General features: G+C 43.1%; 1 protein-coding gene across 6 annotated transcripts in view; it reads right to left on the reverse strand.

Annotated features, from left to right (window-relative positions):
* Positions 1-15,491, reverse strand: part of BIRC6 (baculoviral IAP repeat containing 6) — a 407,575-nt gene that overhangs the window by 105,716 nt on the left and 286,368 nt on the right. For all 6 annotated transcript variants that reach the window (XM_089690190.1, XM_089690188.1, XM_089690192.1 and 3 more), the window contains exon 62: positions 7,978-8,278. In XM_089690190.1, coding sequence (XP_089546316.1) covers positions 7,978-8,278 — 301 coding nt within the window. The remainder of the gene's footprint in view (positions 1-7,977; positions 8,279-15,491) is intronic.

The following is a 15,491-nucleotide window of genomic DNA, read 5'->3' on the forward strand; positions in this document are numbered from 1 at the left end:
TACAAAATTTTATAACAAAAAACGTTTTTTTTTTTCAAAATTTTTTGTGGTTTTTGGTTTAAGAAAAAATAAAAAACCCAGAAGTGATTAAATACCACAAAAATAAAGCTCTGTCTGTCACAAAAAAATGATAAAAATTTCACATGGGTACAGTGTTGCATGACCGCACAATTATCATTCAAAGTGTGACGGCGCTCAGACCTGGAAATTGGCCTGGGCAGGAAGGGGGTATAAGTGCCCTGTAGGTAAACGGTTAAACTTCAGGATATACTGCCAGCAAAAGGAGGATAGAACCCAAATCAATTTGGGGCCAGCCAAGAAGACCTCCTCCCATTACTAGAATGCCTCAGTTTTGCAAGAATGCAGTACAGAGAGCTTGATTATAAACAGAGTTGCGTGACCTTTATTACGCAATGGACTCCAAGAATAGAATTTTTGGATTCACCATAAAATCCGTTTTTTCTTGTCCATGGAGTGAGACAGAAGTCTTTAACCTTTGAGGAGTTTAAAAGCAGTCAGAAGGGTGGACAACACAGCAAACAAATGCTAACAGGCCAAAGAAGGAACATCAGAACTAAGAACCACCTGCAGCTCAAAAAGCTGCATCAGGAGGGCAGAAGCATCCACTTGGTAGAACTTTGAGAATGTGCGGAAAGACAAGGTGGCAGCCTTGCAAAGTTAGGAAACCACTTGTAAAGTCCAGTAAGGCATTTGCAGATCTAGTAGAGTGCACCTTAACAAGAATGAATGGAACCCAGTCCTTGAGACCATAGGTCTAGATGATAGTCTGTCTAAACCACATAAACACAATGGAACAAGTCCGATGCACCCTCACACAGACTACCTGGAATCAAAAAGGGGGAATCTGACTATCTGGGAGAAAAAAAAAAGTAGCTGAGAGAAAGAATCCCACAGCCTAAAAACACATTCATCTAAATTCTTTTTGGTGAACTGGAGCACACAGGGACAGAAAAATGCCCTGGTTTGTTGTGAACTGCTGAAATCACATTAGGCAAAGAAGGAAGTCCCAGACCTCCATACTACCTTGTCCCTATGCAAAACCAGGAAAGGTTCCTTTCAGGATAAGGCCACTGGTTCACAGTTTCACCTCACAGAGGTGATAGCTACAAGGGAAACCACCTAGTGGGTGAGAGTACAGAGGAGAAGAAAACAGCTCTTGATAGTGCTGTTAGCAAAATGCTGGTCAAAACCCAGCTACAGGAAGGAGGGGACTCACCCCACAAAAATACTTTTAGGGTGGAAGCCCAGAGACTCACACTAAATGAAATAACTGAAGGATATGCCTGATGATAGCTCTTACAGGAAGTAGCTTTCAAGCATCATGCACACTGGATGTTTGACCATCTCACCTTGATGCCTTTCCTCCTAGCAGCAGCATGTTGGCAAAAAAAACAAAACCGGTTGACACTTGTAAATGCGCATAGGCACGTTTAGGCGTTAATTCATTTTAGTGGCTAGAATAATTTATTTTGGCCACTGAAATTAATGCCTAAGTGCTAAATGGATGGATGTGAAGAGACTGGGACACACTGAATTGCGCCGCGGCTCTAAAGCAGCTCTGTAGCCACAGTATGATGTGCCGATAGCACTATGATAAGAGTGCTAAGAGAAGGTCACACACCATAATAACCCTCAAAACCCTAGTTCCATGGAAAGCAGGAAAGAATTCCAAAGTTCTACATAGGAAGAGATTGGGGAATTCAATAAAGTATAAATATCACTTTTCTGGAAATTGTTTCCATTACAAATGCATGTACCTAATTCAGGTAAGCATTTGCACCAGTTTAGTTTACACTACCAACGCATGCATCAAATTCAGGTTCTAACTACTGCCACTTTGAGAACCTGTTGCCATGGCAGCAACAGATTCTTTGAGCTAACATACACAAGGATGCCAGGTGTCAGAGTGGGGCATGTCTGTGCTGGTAAACTGTCATGTATGTGAAAGCTTCCCACACAGGGCTCAATCCCTTGTCCCGTTCAGCTGAAATGCCAAATGTAAACAAAGGGCCTGGGGATACTGGCAATGCCATCACTCAAATTTAGCAATGTCCATAGTTGGGAAGAGACTTGTTACTGGGTTGGCAGAGCCTGATGGGGAACTAAGGCTAGTTTCCTATCAAGTCCGCCTTACTTTTGATTGACTGTGGATGGTAGTGGGCAGATTCGAACGTTGCTACAAAATTGTACAGGGGTTATGGATCTGTCCACTGCCATATGCTGTCAATCAACAGTTAGGCAGACGAGGATGGGGTCTAGTCCACAGCAAAAAATTCCTTGACCAAGTGTCTCTCAGCATCACAGGTGCAGTGGACGTGGAGGGAGCACAATGAGTAAGGAGTGTCCAGTATGGAAACGCAAAACCTCATTGCTGGGCCCTGGCAGTTTCATGTACCTGCCTGACGGGTACATGTTCCAGCCTGTAGAGCGGATTCAAATTGAAAATAATCAGACTGAGCCACAACAACGGTCTTGATTTGGATTTCGATCTGGAGACCATGCTCTGTGGTGAACGGACACAGAACCGAAAGTCTTGAAAATGCCACAATACAGAGCTCAGTGCCCGAAGATGACTCATATGGTTTTATCTGTCCTCCGACCAGAGTTTTACTCACAAAGAGCTTTCAGAGGCTGGGTCACAGTTGAGGCAGTAAAACCAAATGAGTTGTGCTGCGGTTTAGTGAGAGGACAAAGCATGTGCAGCAGGACATAGTGCAGGATAACACCTTGGTTTTGACAGTTGAGGCAGTGCCACAACTCAGGACCCAGAGATCACTGTGGCTAGTACAATACATCAGGATCTGGAAAGTACCCCAGGCTGAGCCCAGTACTGCAAGGTCCCATTCTAGGCTAATCATGTGATCTTTTGTTCAGTGGGGTATGGGTGCATCCTCCAAAATGTTGAAGATGATTAGGCGAACCGCAGAGTTGTTGTGAAGAGACAAGTGCACACAGCTTGTTTAAACAGAAGTTGCCAAATAAATATCTGTGATTTTATAGATATATTGACAGAAGAGAGAAAATTATAGCAAAAAAAAAAATAATCTGTGTTTTCCACAGCAGTGCTGAGGAAAAGGCATCCAGTCTCCTTGAACACTAGCAAAATACTGAGGCATAATGGTTGAGAGCACAGTTATGCATAGGCTGGCTTATATTTTCATTGTGGCAGTGTCCAACCCTCCTGAAGGCAGAAGCATAACTATTTTACAATCCTGTGCCACTTAATTGATTAGAAAAAAAGCTGGTTTGAAGCTGTGATAAAGCAACTTGAATGTTGAGATTTAAATCGTAGAAGAAAATTCTGCTATCTAGAACTTAAAAGGCTAGCAATACAAATTTTTTTGTCAATACACATGCTGCTTTCTAAAGAAGTTGAATGGTTAGCTAAGCCAGTCCCTTAAATTGAAGCATATAAAAATTTGGGAGCACTTTAGAACAATCAAAAGGCTTACTTATTTGTTTTACAGTATATTATCTCAAATAAGGGGGATTGTGCATGTATACAAAATTTACAAAAGAGATATGCACAAGCAAAATAGTGGTTTACCACAAAATGGTTAAAGCTGTAATAAACACAAAAGTGACAATGTAATATAAAGCAGCCTAATAATTATTTGCGATAGGGGCTGCATTAGTTTCCTCTTTTACCATTATGGTCACCTGTTGATCTGGCCAGTAAATCTGCTAAGGCGCCTCTGTTGCTTCTCCAGTGGAGTGGAGACAACCTAAGACAGGAAGTGTGCTATTGGCCAGATCACCAAGTAATAAGGAAAGTGAAAAAAAAAAAGCCTATAAAAACAGAAATATACAAACAACACATTTGAGGATTGTTGTTTTTGACTTTTTTTGTGTTTATTACCACTCTAAACATACCAAATAATTAAAAAGTACTCCTCTACTCTAGGGGCCAGAAAAACAAATCTGGAACAAAACTTAAGTCTAAGCTCGACAACTCCCAGGTGCCAGGTAGCCAAGGCAACTAGAAATTGCATTCTGGGGCCTCGGTTCACACACTGCCTCCCATGGATATCAATGCAAAAATGCCTCCCATAGACTTCAATCTGAAAACTCCTGTCAATAGCAATTCTATGTGAACAGTTATTCCTGCATGCCACTCTACTTTTATCATTTGCAAGTCTGGAATGCACCGTTACACCCTTTTCATAATGGCACTCAAAACACAATGCGTGTAGATTGCAGCTGTGTGTACCAACTCATTAGAAACACAAAATATCTAGCCTGCCATGCAAATCTTGAGTTTCAAAATGAATCCAGAATCGTATGTGTGTAAACCAGGGCAGCTAAATTTACCTGGGCGTTTTGGGATTGCAGCAGAATCGCTGTGATCTCAAAATGCAGGTTCATGTGCCATTATTTTTAATGGCACCTAAAATGTGGTACGGTTTTGCCATGACTGTCGCGTGGCAACTGGCATAGTGTGAATTTGCAGATGCTGACAACCTACGATACGCCAAAAAAAAAAAAAAAAAAACCTGCCTCCTAAATTTTTTAGCTGGCTCCTAGATTCAAAGCAAATTTGTCAATCCCTGCCTTAAGTCTGCAATTGGTTCCCACAAATATGGACAATCACTGAAATACGGAAAGCAGACTTTATATTCTTTGGGTTCTAACAGATGCCTCCTTCCCTCCCTCCCATTCAAATGCATTGTGCGAGGTTTGTTGCATGTGAAGCTAATTGCCATAAGCATGTTCAGACTTGGCAACACGATCTACAATATACAAATATGCCAAATGTGATGAAAATATTTTACAATGCTTAGTGATCATGACACTCGTGTCTGGATCTGATACATAGTCCAAATGCATATTTATACTTTTGTTATATACAGTGAGGAACAGAAGTATTTGAACACCCTGCGATTTTGCAAGTTCTCCCACTTAGAAATCACGAAGGGGTCTGAAATTCACATTGTAGGCGCATTCCCACTCTGAGAGACAGATTTTTAAAAAAAAATTTAGGAAATCACATTGTATGATTTTTAAAGAATTTGTCTTGCACTGCTGAACATAAGTATTTGAAAACCTAAGAAACAGGAAGAATTCTGGCTCTCAAAGACCTGTTACTGTGTCTTTAAAAAGTCCACCTCTACTCCACTCATCTAACTCGTCTGAGCTCTTTAAAGACACCTGTCCACCCCACAGTCAGTCAGACGCCAACTACTACCATGGGCAAGATCAAAGAGCTGTCAAGACACCAGAGACAAAGTTGTGGTCCTCCACAAGGCTGGAAAGGACTATGGGGCAATTGCCAAGCAGCTTGGTGAAAATAGATCAACTGTTGGAGCAATTGTTAGAAAATGGAAGAGGCTAAAGACGACTGTTGGTCTCCCTCGGACTGGGGCTCCATGCAAAATCTCACCTCATGGGGTATCACTGATAAGAAAGGTGAGGAATCAGCCCAGAACTACAAGGGAGGAGCTGGTCAATGACACGAAGAGAGCTGGGACCACAGTTTCAAAGGTCACTGTCGGTAGAACACTACGCCGTCATGGTTTCAAATCATGCATTGCACAGAAGGTTCCCCTGCTCATGTTATCGCAAGTCCAGGCCCGTCTGAAGTTTGCCAATGACCATCTGGATGATCCAGAGGAGACATGGGAGAAAGTCATGTGTTCAGATGAGACCAAAGTAGAACTTTTTGGTCTAAACCTCACTCGTCGTGTTTGGAGGAAAAAGAAGGATGAGTTGCATCCCAAGAACACCATCCCTACTGTGAAGCATGGGGGTGGTAACATCATGCTTTGGGGGTGCTTTTCTGCAAAGGGGACAGGACGACTGCACTGTATAAAGGAGAGGATGAATGGGACCATTTATTATGAGATTCTGAGCAACAACCTCCTTCCCTCAGTCAGAACATTGAAGATGGGTTGTGGCTGGGTCTTCCAACATGACAACGACCCGAAGCACACAGCCAGGATAACCAAGAAGTGGCTCTGTAAGAAGCATATCAAGGTTCTGGAGTGGCCTAGCCAGTCTCCAGACCTAAATCCAATAGAACATCTTTGGAGGGAGCTTCAACTCTGTGTTGCTCAGCGACAGCCCCAAAACCTGACAGATCTAGAGGAGATCTGTGTGGAGGAGTGGGCCAAAATCCCTGTTGCAGTGTGTGCAAACCTGGTCAAGAACTACAGGAAACGTTTGACCTCTGTAATTGCAAACAAAGGCCAAAATATTAACACTGATTTTCTCAGGTGTTCAAATACTTATGTTCAGCAGTGCAAGACAAATTCTTTAAAAATCATACAATGTGATTTCCTGAATTGTATATCCACGCAACCAGTTTCCTTAAGTTTTTTTAGCATAATTGTGTAATGTGCAGTGTGGTAGTTATGAGTTACTGAACTTCATTGAAAGCACTATCTTGAACTGTAGTAGGAAATACATATCAATTAACAGGATAAGGAACTCTTCAGGGGTGAATAAGTGACCCTCTTTTACTGGAGACAGTATGTCTGGAAGCAGGCATCAGTTAAAATGCCTGTACTAAAGAGTGCATCCTTGTGAAACACATATTTCCTTTAAATTAACATAATGGTCCTAAAAAGATAAAATTATAACCTTAGTCCTGTTTAATTTTTAACCTGCGGTGTGCTGATTTGGGATGCTAAAGCATCGCAATGGACATCAAACACAAAATCTCATGATGTTACAAAGTCTTCGAGAGAGTGTTGATCATACTTTACTGGTTATGAGTAGAAGGGTGTACACTCTACCCTGCATATTGCATAAGAAACATTTCCCTACTTTAGCACTCTATGAGGTCTTGGAGGTAATTTAGTTATATTACATGTGCATCTATTTTTGTCCAAAGGAGCCTGGAAAGCATTGCACCAGTGATCAGTAGATCACTTTTGCCATGTGGGTCTCCTGCAGACTTGTCAGAATTCTGACAGAAAACCTCAATAAACTACCATGGTGCTCTACAGCGCCGTGTTAGTTCATTGAAAACTACAAGCCCACAGTCGATAAGAGTGGCAGGACTTGCATTAATCCATTCATGGAAGTCCGTGAATGAGTGACGTGTCTGTGTGGGTGGAGTCCCACACGGCCACGCTGTTTTCAACTTCTGATGGACAATCCCTGGAATTTGGTTCTGTTGAAGTTTAACATACCACATGTTAATTATTCTGTGCAACTGCAATTCTCATTCCTGAGATTCTGAAATGCTACATACAGCATACAAGCCATGTTTGTAAGCTGGCTCATTAAGCACAGAACCACAAAAACAACCCAGGTAAGTGTTAACACTTAGACCTCAAGCACACTGGATGTTATAAAAACACCAGTGGCATTGGCTGTAGAATGCCGCATTAAAAACTCAAGTTCTGAAGCGCTTTTACATTAGTGTTTTTTGCAGTTTTTAGCAAAACTATACTCCCACGAAGACTTGAGGCTCAAAAACGCTCATAAAGAATAGTCATGTTTGCAGCGTTAGAGCATTTTTACAGCAAAAAAACTCTTCAAATGCGGTAGTTCTGTTTTTTTTTTTTCCCCCTGAAAACGTCCCTGCCAAAATATGCTGATAAAAGCCTATGTGCGCATGGACACATAGGTTAATATGCTGGGGGGCTTACAGGCTGTAGGAAAAAAATGTCTGACGCCCAAAACAGCAGCTGTAAGAACACCTAGTGTGCATGAGGCCTTATGCTAAATTAGCGGTCTAGAACGATTCATAAATTGGCACTATATACATACTAAAATGCACACCAAAAGAAAAAGCAACTAAGACTTTTTAAACAGATTTTTCCTCTGCGTTTACCAACATTAGACTAAAGTGGATCACTAAAAAGTGGTTTGTCAATTTAAAAACACAGAAACCCTAGTACACAGGGATTAGAAAACAGAAAAATCACAATTGTGTTAAAAGTATTATATCTTAACTCTTCTTGGATGTATATATTACAGTGAGTGCTGAGATCTTAACATGATACTCACTTCCTTCTCCATCATCTGTAACTCCAAGTACCAGGCGGAGTAGACATTGTGCATGTTTCCTCTCCTTGAGCAGAACCTCAGCATACCCCGGAAGACGAAGGAAAAGACCAAACGCAGCCAGGGAGTGAGCAGGAATGGGGGACATGGTTTGCACAGCTGACTTGATTGGGGGAGGCTCTGAAGCAATAGTTTCTGGAGCTTCATAAACCAACTCTCCAGACTGTTCAATAGTAACCCACTCAAACTGATCACTGTCCTTTGGTTTTTCCTGTGTTGTGGAAGTTACAACAGGAGTACTCACCTATAAAAGACAAAAAATTGTAGACTTTACAATAATTTTCAAAGTGTCATGATATATTGCATTGAGACAAGTGGGGTTCACAAAACAACAACATAGGGAGTTACTGTGGCAATTGAGTTTGAAATGCCAGGTATTGAGGGCCTGTTCAGACCATATGTGTTGGGCTGTGCTGGGAAGTTTGCCTTGATGCCTATGAATTTAGTTCACACCACTGAACTGCAGTGGTCTGTGTTGAAAAAAAAAAAAAAAGTAGGACATGTTGCATTTTTATGCAGAGCAGCATGTTGAAACATACTGCATAAGAATTATTTAAATGTCATTTTGTGACAGTTAAGTAAAGTTTTAAAAAAATGTCATCATAGCATAAACTAGTTGCATGATAATGCACGCTGCTAGTGTGAATGGGTCCCAAGTATTTTGTTGAAAATGCATTTTCCCTCACTGAGATTATAAAATGCCACACAGCATGAAAGCTTTGAAAGTCTACTGCATGATGCTAGAGGCTCATGAAGCAAACAACCACATGTTATAAAAACTGATGCTAAATAAAGTATCTACAACTGTTTACAAGCAGCACTTAGATAGATATATACAAAATTGCATTCAAGAAATACTTAATCTCGCTCAACAATCCCCAAAAACAAACAAAAAATTCCCCATTAGTCCTGAAGAAACATTTTAAAATGATCATGATCAGAGCTTTTGGAAGCTCAACTCAGACTAAGTTTGTTATTGTCAAGTTTAGTGACACTGCTAAATTTTTTTAGTTTTACAGAAGGTCTGAGAACAAGATACAGGCAGAATATTCATACACCATAGGACTTTCCCAAGCAATGAACAGTGGGCAACAAGGAGGCAAAGAGAACTGTGCCAAAAGGCCCAAAAACAAGGTCACAAGACCCAACATCAGGAAGCCACTGAGAATTTTGCTGCCAAAAGCTGCATCAGCGGAATCACACCCAGTAAAACTTTGAAAAAGTATTAACTGAAGACCAGGTGGCAGCCTTAAACAATTGGGCTACAAAGGCTTGGTGCCAAAATGCCCATAAACTTCCCTCTGATCTGTTAGAATAGGCATGTAAAAGCACAGGAGATTTCTCTTTTAGACTGTAAGCTCTTGCAATCAGATTTCGTATCCCTCACGCAATGGTGAACTTTGAAGCAGGGTGTCCCTTGTGAGGTCCATTAAACAGGACAAAGAGGGAATTTATCCATCTGAGGTATACTCAAATGTAAGGGTTGGCAACTCATCGATCACAGGCAAGTGATGGGTAGATACCATACCAGCCTTTCCGAGCCTCTGTCAGAAGTGCTTCTCCCCCACCTGCAGAGTATTTAGGGAAGCGTCATCCTGAAGTGTACTGCACTGGTCCCCTCCCGCCCTCCTCTCCTGTTCATCCCAGGCACTTGTAAGTGACATCATACGAAATGGACAAAAGGAGGGCCAGCACGCCAGAAAACCAATGTGTCACTGCCAGTTCGCTGCACTACATATGAGGGAAATATCAGTCCTAGATCCCCTGTCCTCTGGTCTGCCTACTCCATATAATCTGCCCTATAAACTGCTGCCTTTTGTACTCTGTCCTAAAAAAAAAAAAAAATACTGACCCCAGTACACTTCTCTACAAGTTACTGATACCTGTACACTGCGCCACATACTACTAATCTCTGTACTCTGCAATTACATACTACTGATCCATGTACACTGCACTACATACTACTTACATTGGCCAGAACTTAACCCAGCCTGTTGGCCCAAAACTGGGGCCAGTCCAGACTGAAACTAGTCAGGTAAGTCAACCTACAATACCAGTTCTGCTTTCATGACAGAATTCGCATCAGACTTGTTGACCAATTACTCCCCAGACATGAACAAAATTGTGAATAATAATGAATGCCAAGTTTCTCACTGAAGCTAACTTTTAGAGTAGGCCAAGTTTATATTTTTATATTGATTTTTTTTTATTATATTTGTCTAAGTTTTCTGCATGCTGTCCTTACATTTTATTGGATCCTTCCTGGTTTACTTAAAAAAAAAATAAAAAAAAATATCCACCTCTCAACAGTTATACATTGCTTGAACATAGTCTGTGCCATTAGTATAAGCAATATTAGAGATTTCCTTTGCATGTTTAGGAGAAAGGAATAATAATTGGATGATAATATCCTCATTGAGGTGGAATGCGGCGGCCACCTTTAAAAATAAAGGATGGCTTTGAGTGTAAGAAAACCTTATCATTGTGAAGTAGGACGATGGGCTCTTTACAGGAAAGAACCGCCAATTCAGAAGCACATCTGGTAGGGATGAGTGCGACCAAAAAGGCTACTTTGCATGAGAGATCCTCTAGGGCAGGGGTTCTTAACCTGGGATCGATGGAAGGGTTTCAGGGGGTCCTTAAGGGTCAGATAAAAAATATAATTTACATTCACTATACAGCCCTCCCCTAGCCCCCAATCAATGGATTCCCAATGATAGAAATGAAAAGCTTACATCAGGTTCTTAAAGGGGTCCTTGACTCAAAAAAGATTAAGAATCACTACTCTAGGGGCATATACCTGATGGGCTCAAAGAGTGGTTTCTTGGGAGAAAAAAACAAAAGTTGAGATCCACAGGGTGCTGCAAGGGGGAATTGATACAAGATACATCTTGGAGACTGTAGTTGGGGACCTTTGAAAAAGAACAGATAAGGAGGGGATCTGTTTTTAAGGGCACTTTTGGCTACGTTCTGGTCTAGATCTGATTGTCGGAATGCAAAGTACAACATCTCTGGGACTGTGATGCCTATGCCTCACTAGGAAAAAAAGAACCTCCAGGTGTGAAAACAGATCTTCCTGGGAGGAGCTTTTCTTGCTGTTGGCACCAAACGCATTTCCTGGTAAGGGGCGTGCGCCCACCTGGCTGCAGTCTCAATGGCTCCCTTACATGCTGATCACCGGGTCCCAGCTAATGAGTCATGGCCAGGCCTGCTGATCTTTGGATCGATTGACACGAGAAAGATCTGTGTTGTAAACAACACAGATCTCTCTACTGACAGCTGGGATGTGCTGGGCTTTTGTCTCAGACTGGCACATCCAGGGGCGGACTGACCATTCGGGCATTGCCCGAGGTCAGTAGGGGGCCCGGTGATTGGCTCACTGGGCACAACTCACTAAGCGGTATCTTACCGCATCAGAGTATGCGGTAGGATACCGCAAAGCATTTTTTTTTTTTTTTTTTTAAAAGTTTGAATTCATCAGAAAACGCTACTAAAATACTGCATGAGTTATTTTATCAAGTCATGCGGTATTTTAGTAGAGAAAACCCTGTGGTAATGTTTCAGCTGTCAGCGGGGTTCCCCACGGACAGCTGAATGTAAAAGAAAGAATTGCTTGCAAATAAAAAAATAATTTAAAAAACAAGTCTGGTATGGATTTTGAGGGGAACCCCCTGCCAAAACTAAAAATTAAGGGCACATCCCTTAATCCCCCTGGCGGTATTCCCAAGTGTAGCTCAGGGTTAACTTTCAGTACCAAAAGCGATAACCCCAAGCTACACTCGGGATTACCCTTGCGTTGCTCAGAGATTCCCTCCAGCACTTACCTTGTCCTGCGCTCCCGCGATGTCCCCCCCCGCAACATCCTCGGCCATCACCTCCGGCATCCATCTTCCGTTCCCTGCGAATGTTGGGACATACAGGGGACGGGACCGGTGGGAAATTCAAAAATTTTAAAAGTGACATTCACTAAATACACTAAAATCTCATAGTATAACATTACTGTATCAAACCATTTCACGTACATTTTGTCCCTAGTGCTTTGTCCTGTGCCCTGCCTGCATTTTTACTGTTCTTTCTGCCTGGAAACTGAGAAAGGTCCATGGCGTCCAAAAAGCGTCCCTTTAGGTCAAAAGCGATTTTAGACCAGCTAGAGAACAGCGATAGTAAATTAGAACCACTTGCAGAATTGAGTGATGATTGGTGGGGAAATTTGTCATCAGTCACAGAAAACGATTTTGAGACTAAGCTCACGAACTTGTCACTCTATTTCAAATTTCAGTGTTTTTGGTTTGATTACATTATTGAATTAAATTTATTATTTTTTATGATTATATAATTCATGATTTCATGTTTCAAATTTTATCATACCCGGGAAGTTTACTAGACTCTTGTTCGGACAGATTTCACTGAGTTATTCCTAAGAATTACAGGCCTACAATAAAAAAACAACATATTTCCATGCAAAAAAAAATGTACAGCTTTGAGCACAGAAATATTGACATAATCAGACTGCAAGGGAGGTTAATAAAACAGTGGCTCCACAGGTGGTAACTCTTTCTCTGAGCCTTGGGGGGGGGGCGGGGGACGACCATCTTTGCATCCAGAGGGCCCCAGGCACCGGGAAGGGAGGGGCGATGACAGGAGAAGTGACAGCGGTCTCACTTCTCCTGTGGCCAGCATGCCTGCAGGGATCCCAGGGATGCCTCTGCAGTGAGAGCACAGCCACGTAAACAAAAAGTATCAACAAAGTGGCACTTCCACCACTGGCTTCCTCTGCATTAGATGAGTCACCAGTCAGAGCCTGGCAGAGAAATGAGCAGAGGTGGTTTTCTTTTGATTTCAGCAATTTTGTGAGATCATCTGAGCTATCATTGCACTGGCATCCCCAGCCTCACTTCACATGAGAAAAATCAGCAGACAAGAAACATGAGAGGGGGATGATTCTACTACAGGATTCCAGATGGATCAAGCAGCCAGGTACTGAGCACCCGTTTCCCCCCTCCCCCACTGATTAACAGTGCCCCCAACCAGCACCAGGACCCCCTTCTCCCCCCACTGAGCAGCAGGATCCCCCCCATCTCTCCCCACTAAGTAGCAAGACCACCCGTGTCCCCCTATTAAGCACCTCCCCATCTCCCCCGCCATGCAGCAGGACCCCCGATATCCCCACTAAGCACCAGGACCTCCATATCCCCCACTAAGCACCAGGACCCCCCCATATCTCCCAACAAAGAAACAGGACTCCCCCTTTACCCCCACTAAGCAGCAGGACCCGCCATTTCCCCCCACTAAGCAGTAGGACCCCCCCACACACACACCTTAACCAAATATGCATCAAGACTTCCCATCTCCCACACTAAGCTCCAAAACCCCCATCTACCCCCACTAAGCAGGATCCACCCATTTCTCTCCACTAAGCAGCAGGACCCTCCCATTTCCCCCCACTAAGCAGCAGGACCCCTCCCCCCCATCTCTCCCCAATAAGCACCAAGACCCCACCATCTCTTCTCACTAAGCACCAAGACCCCCCTTCCCCCCTACTAAGCACCAAGACCCCCCTTCCCCCCTACTAAGCACCAAGACCTCCCCATCTTCCCCACTATGCAGCAGGACCCCCATATCCCCCACTAAGCACAAAAACCCCCATCTCCCCCCACTAAGCACCAGGACTCAACACTTCTCCCAACTAAGCAGAAGGACCTCCCTTTTCCCCCCACTAAGCAGCAGGACCTCCCTTTTCCCCCCACTAAGCAACAGGACCCGCCATTTCCCCCCACTAAGCAGCAGGACTCCCCATTTCCCCCCACTAAGCAGCAGGACTCCCCATTTCCCCCCACTAAGCAGAAGGACTCCCCATTTCCCCCACTAAGCAGCAGGACTCCCCATTACCCCCCACTAAGCAGCAGGACTCCCCATTACCCCCACTAAGCAGCAGGGCCCTACCATCCCCCCCACCTAAGCTCCAAAATCCCCATCTCCCCCACTAAGCACCAGGAGCCCCCATTTCTCTCCACTAGGCAGCAGGACCCCCCGCCCCAAAAGGCACACACACACTAAACAGCAGGACTCCCATTAACCCCCAATAAACAACACAACTCCCCCACCAAGCACCAAAACTCCCATTTCCCCCCCTAATAAGTAGTAGGTCCCCTATTTCCCCCCACTAAGCACCAAGCCCTCCCCATCTCCCAAACTAGCACCAAGACCCTCATCTACTCCCACTAGGCAGCAGGACTCCCCATCTACAATACTAAGTACCAGGTTCCCCCCCCCCCAACACTAAGCATTAGTACCCCCCATCTCCACCCCACTAAGTACTAGGACCTTTTATCTCTGCCCACTAAGGACAAGGACCTCCATCTCCCCCCACTAAGCACCAGGGCCCATTCTGTCCCCCTTGAAGACAAAGCTGCATTTTTTTAGGCAGGTCTGAGGGGTCAGGGACAGGGCTGGGAGCCCCATTAGGTAGGCTGTAGGGGGCCCATGATTTCTAACAGTGGCCCTGGCAGTTACATTACACCCACTAGGCACACAGTTAACCCTTTGATTTCCCCAGATTTTATCCCCTTCCTACCCAGTGTCATTAGTACAGTGACAAAATATTTTACTAGCACTGATCATTGTATTAGTGTCACTGGTAATGTCGGTGTCAGATAGCCAGTGTCAGAATGACTGCCATACTATCATAGTCTTGCTATAAGTTAAAAAAAAAATCCAGTATATATACTCTCATTTTAGACCCTCTAATTTTCAAGCAAACCAATTGATATACACTTATTGGGATATTTATTTTTTTTTTAACCAAAAACATGTAGCAGAATATATTTTGGCCTAAATTTATGCAGAAACTATTTTTGTGGGATAGGTTTTATAGCAAAAAGTAAATTGTTTAATAAAATTTTAGGTCTTTTTTCATTTATAGAGCAATAAATAAATAAAAAAAAAAAAAATCTATTTGTGTGAAAAAAATTATATGAATGTAATTTGTGTACAGTGTTGCATGACCGCGCAATTGTCAAAAGTAATGCAGTGTCGTATAGCAAAAAAAGCTTTGTTAATTAAAAAGAAAAACCTGCCACCTAACTTTTTTTTTGGCTGGCTCCTAGATTCAAAGCAAATTTGTCAAGCCCTATGTTAAAGGCAGAGACTGAGAACCAGGATGAACCAGAGGGCCTTGTGCAGATCTGGTATGTTGGGAACAAGTTAGGAGAGGTCTGCTAGTCTGCCAAGTCTGAGTATGTCTGTGTACGAGGTTCTTTGGTGCAATTAGAATCACCATTTTTCTGTCTTGCTATATCTCTGTTTTCTTGAGCAGAAAAGGTAGGATTTGAACTGGAGGAACGGTGTAAGTTAGCCTGCACTGAGTGCAGTGGGCTGTCAAGGCATCTGAGCCAAGAGATAGAGGATCCCTGGTTCTGGCAACATAAATAGTTTTTTGTTGAATCTGGAGATTAGGA

This window comes from Staurois parvus, unplaced genomic scaffold, assembly GCF_062004578.1.
Source record: "Staurois parvus isolate SC_StPar_1 unplaced genomic scaffold, SC_StPar_1.0 ptg000520l, whole genome shotgun sequence".
In the NCBI taxonomy this organism is placed as follows: Eukaryota; Metazoa; Chordata; class Amphibia; order Anura; family Ranidae; genus Staurois; species Staurois parvus.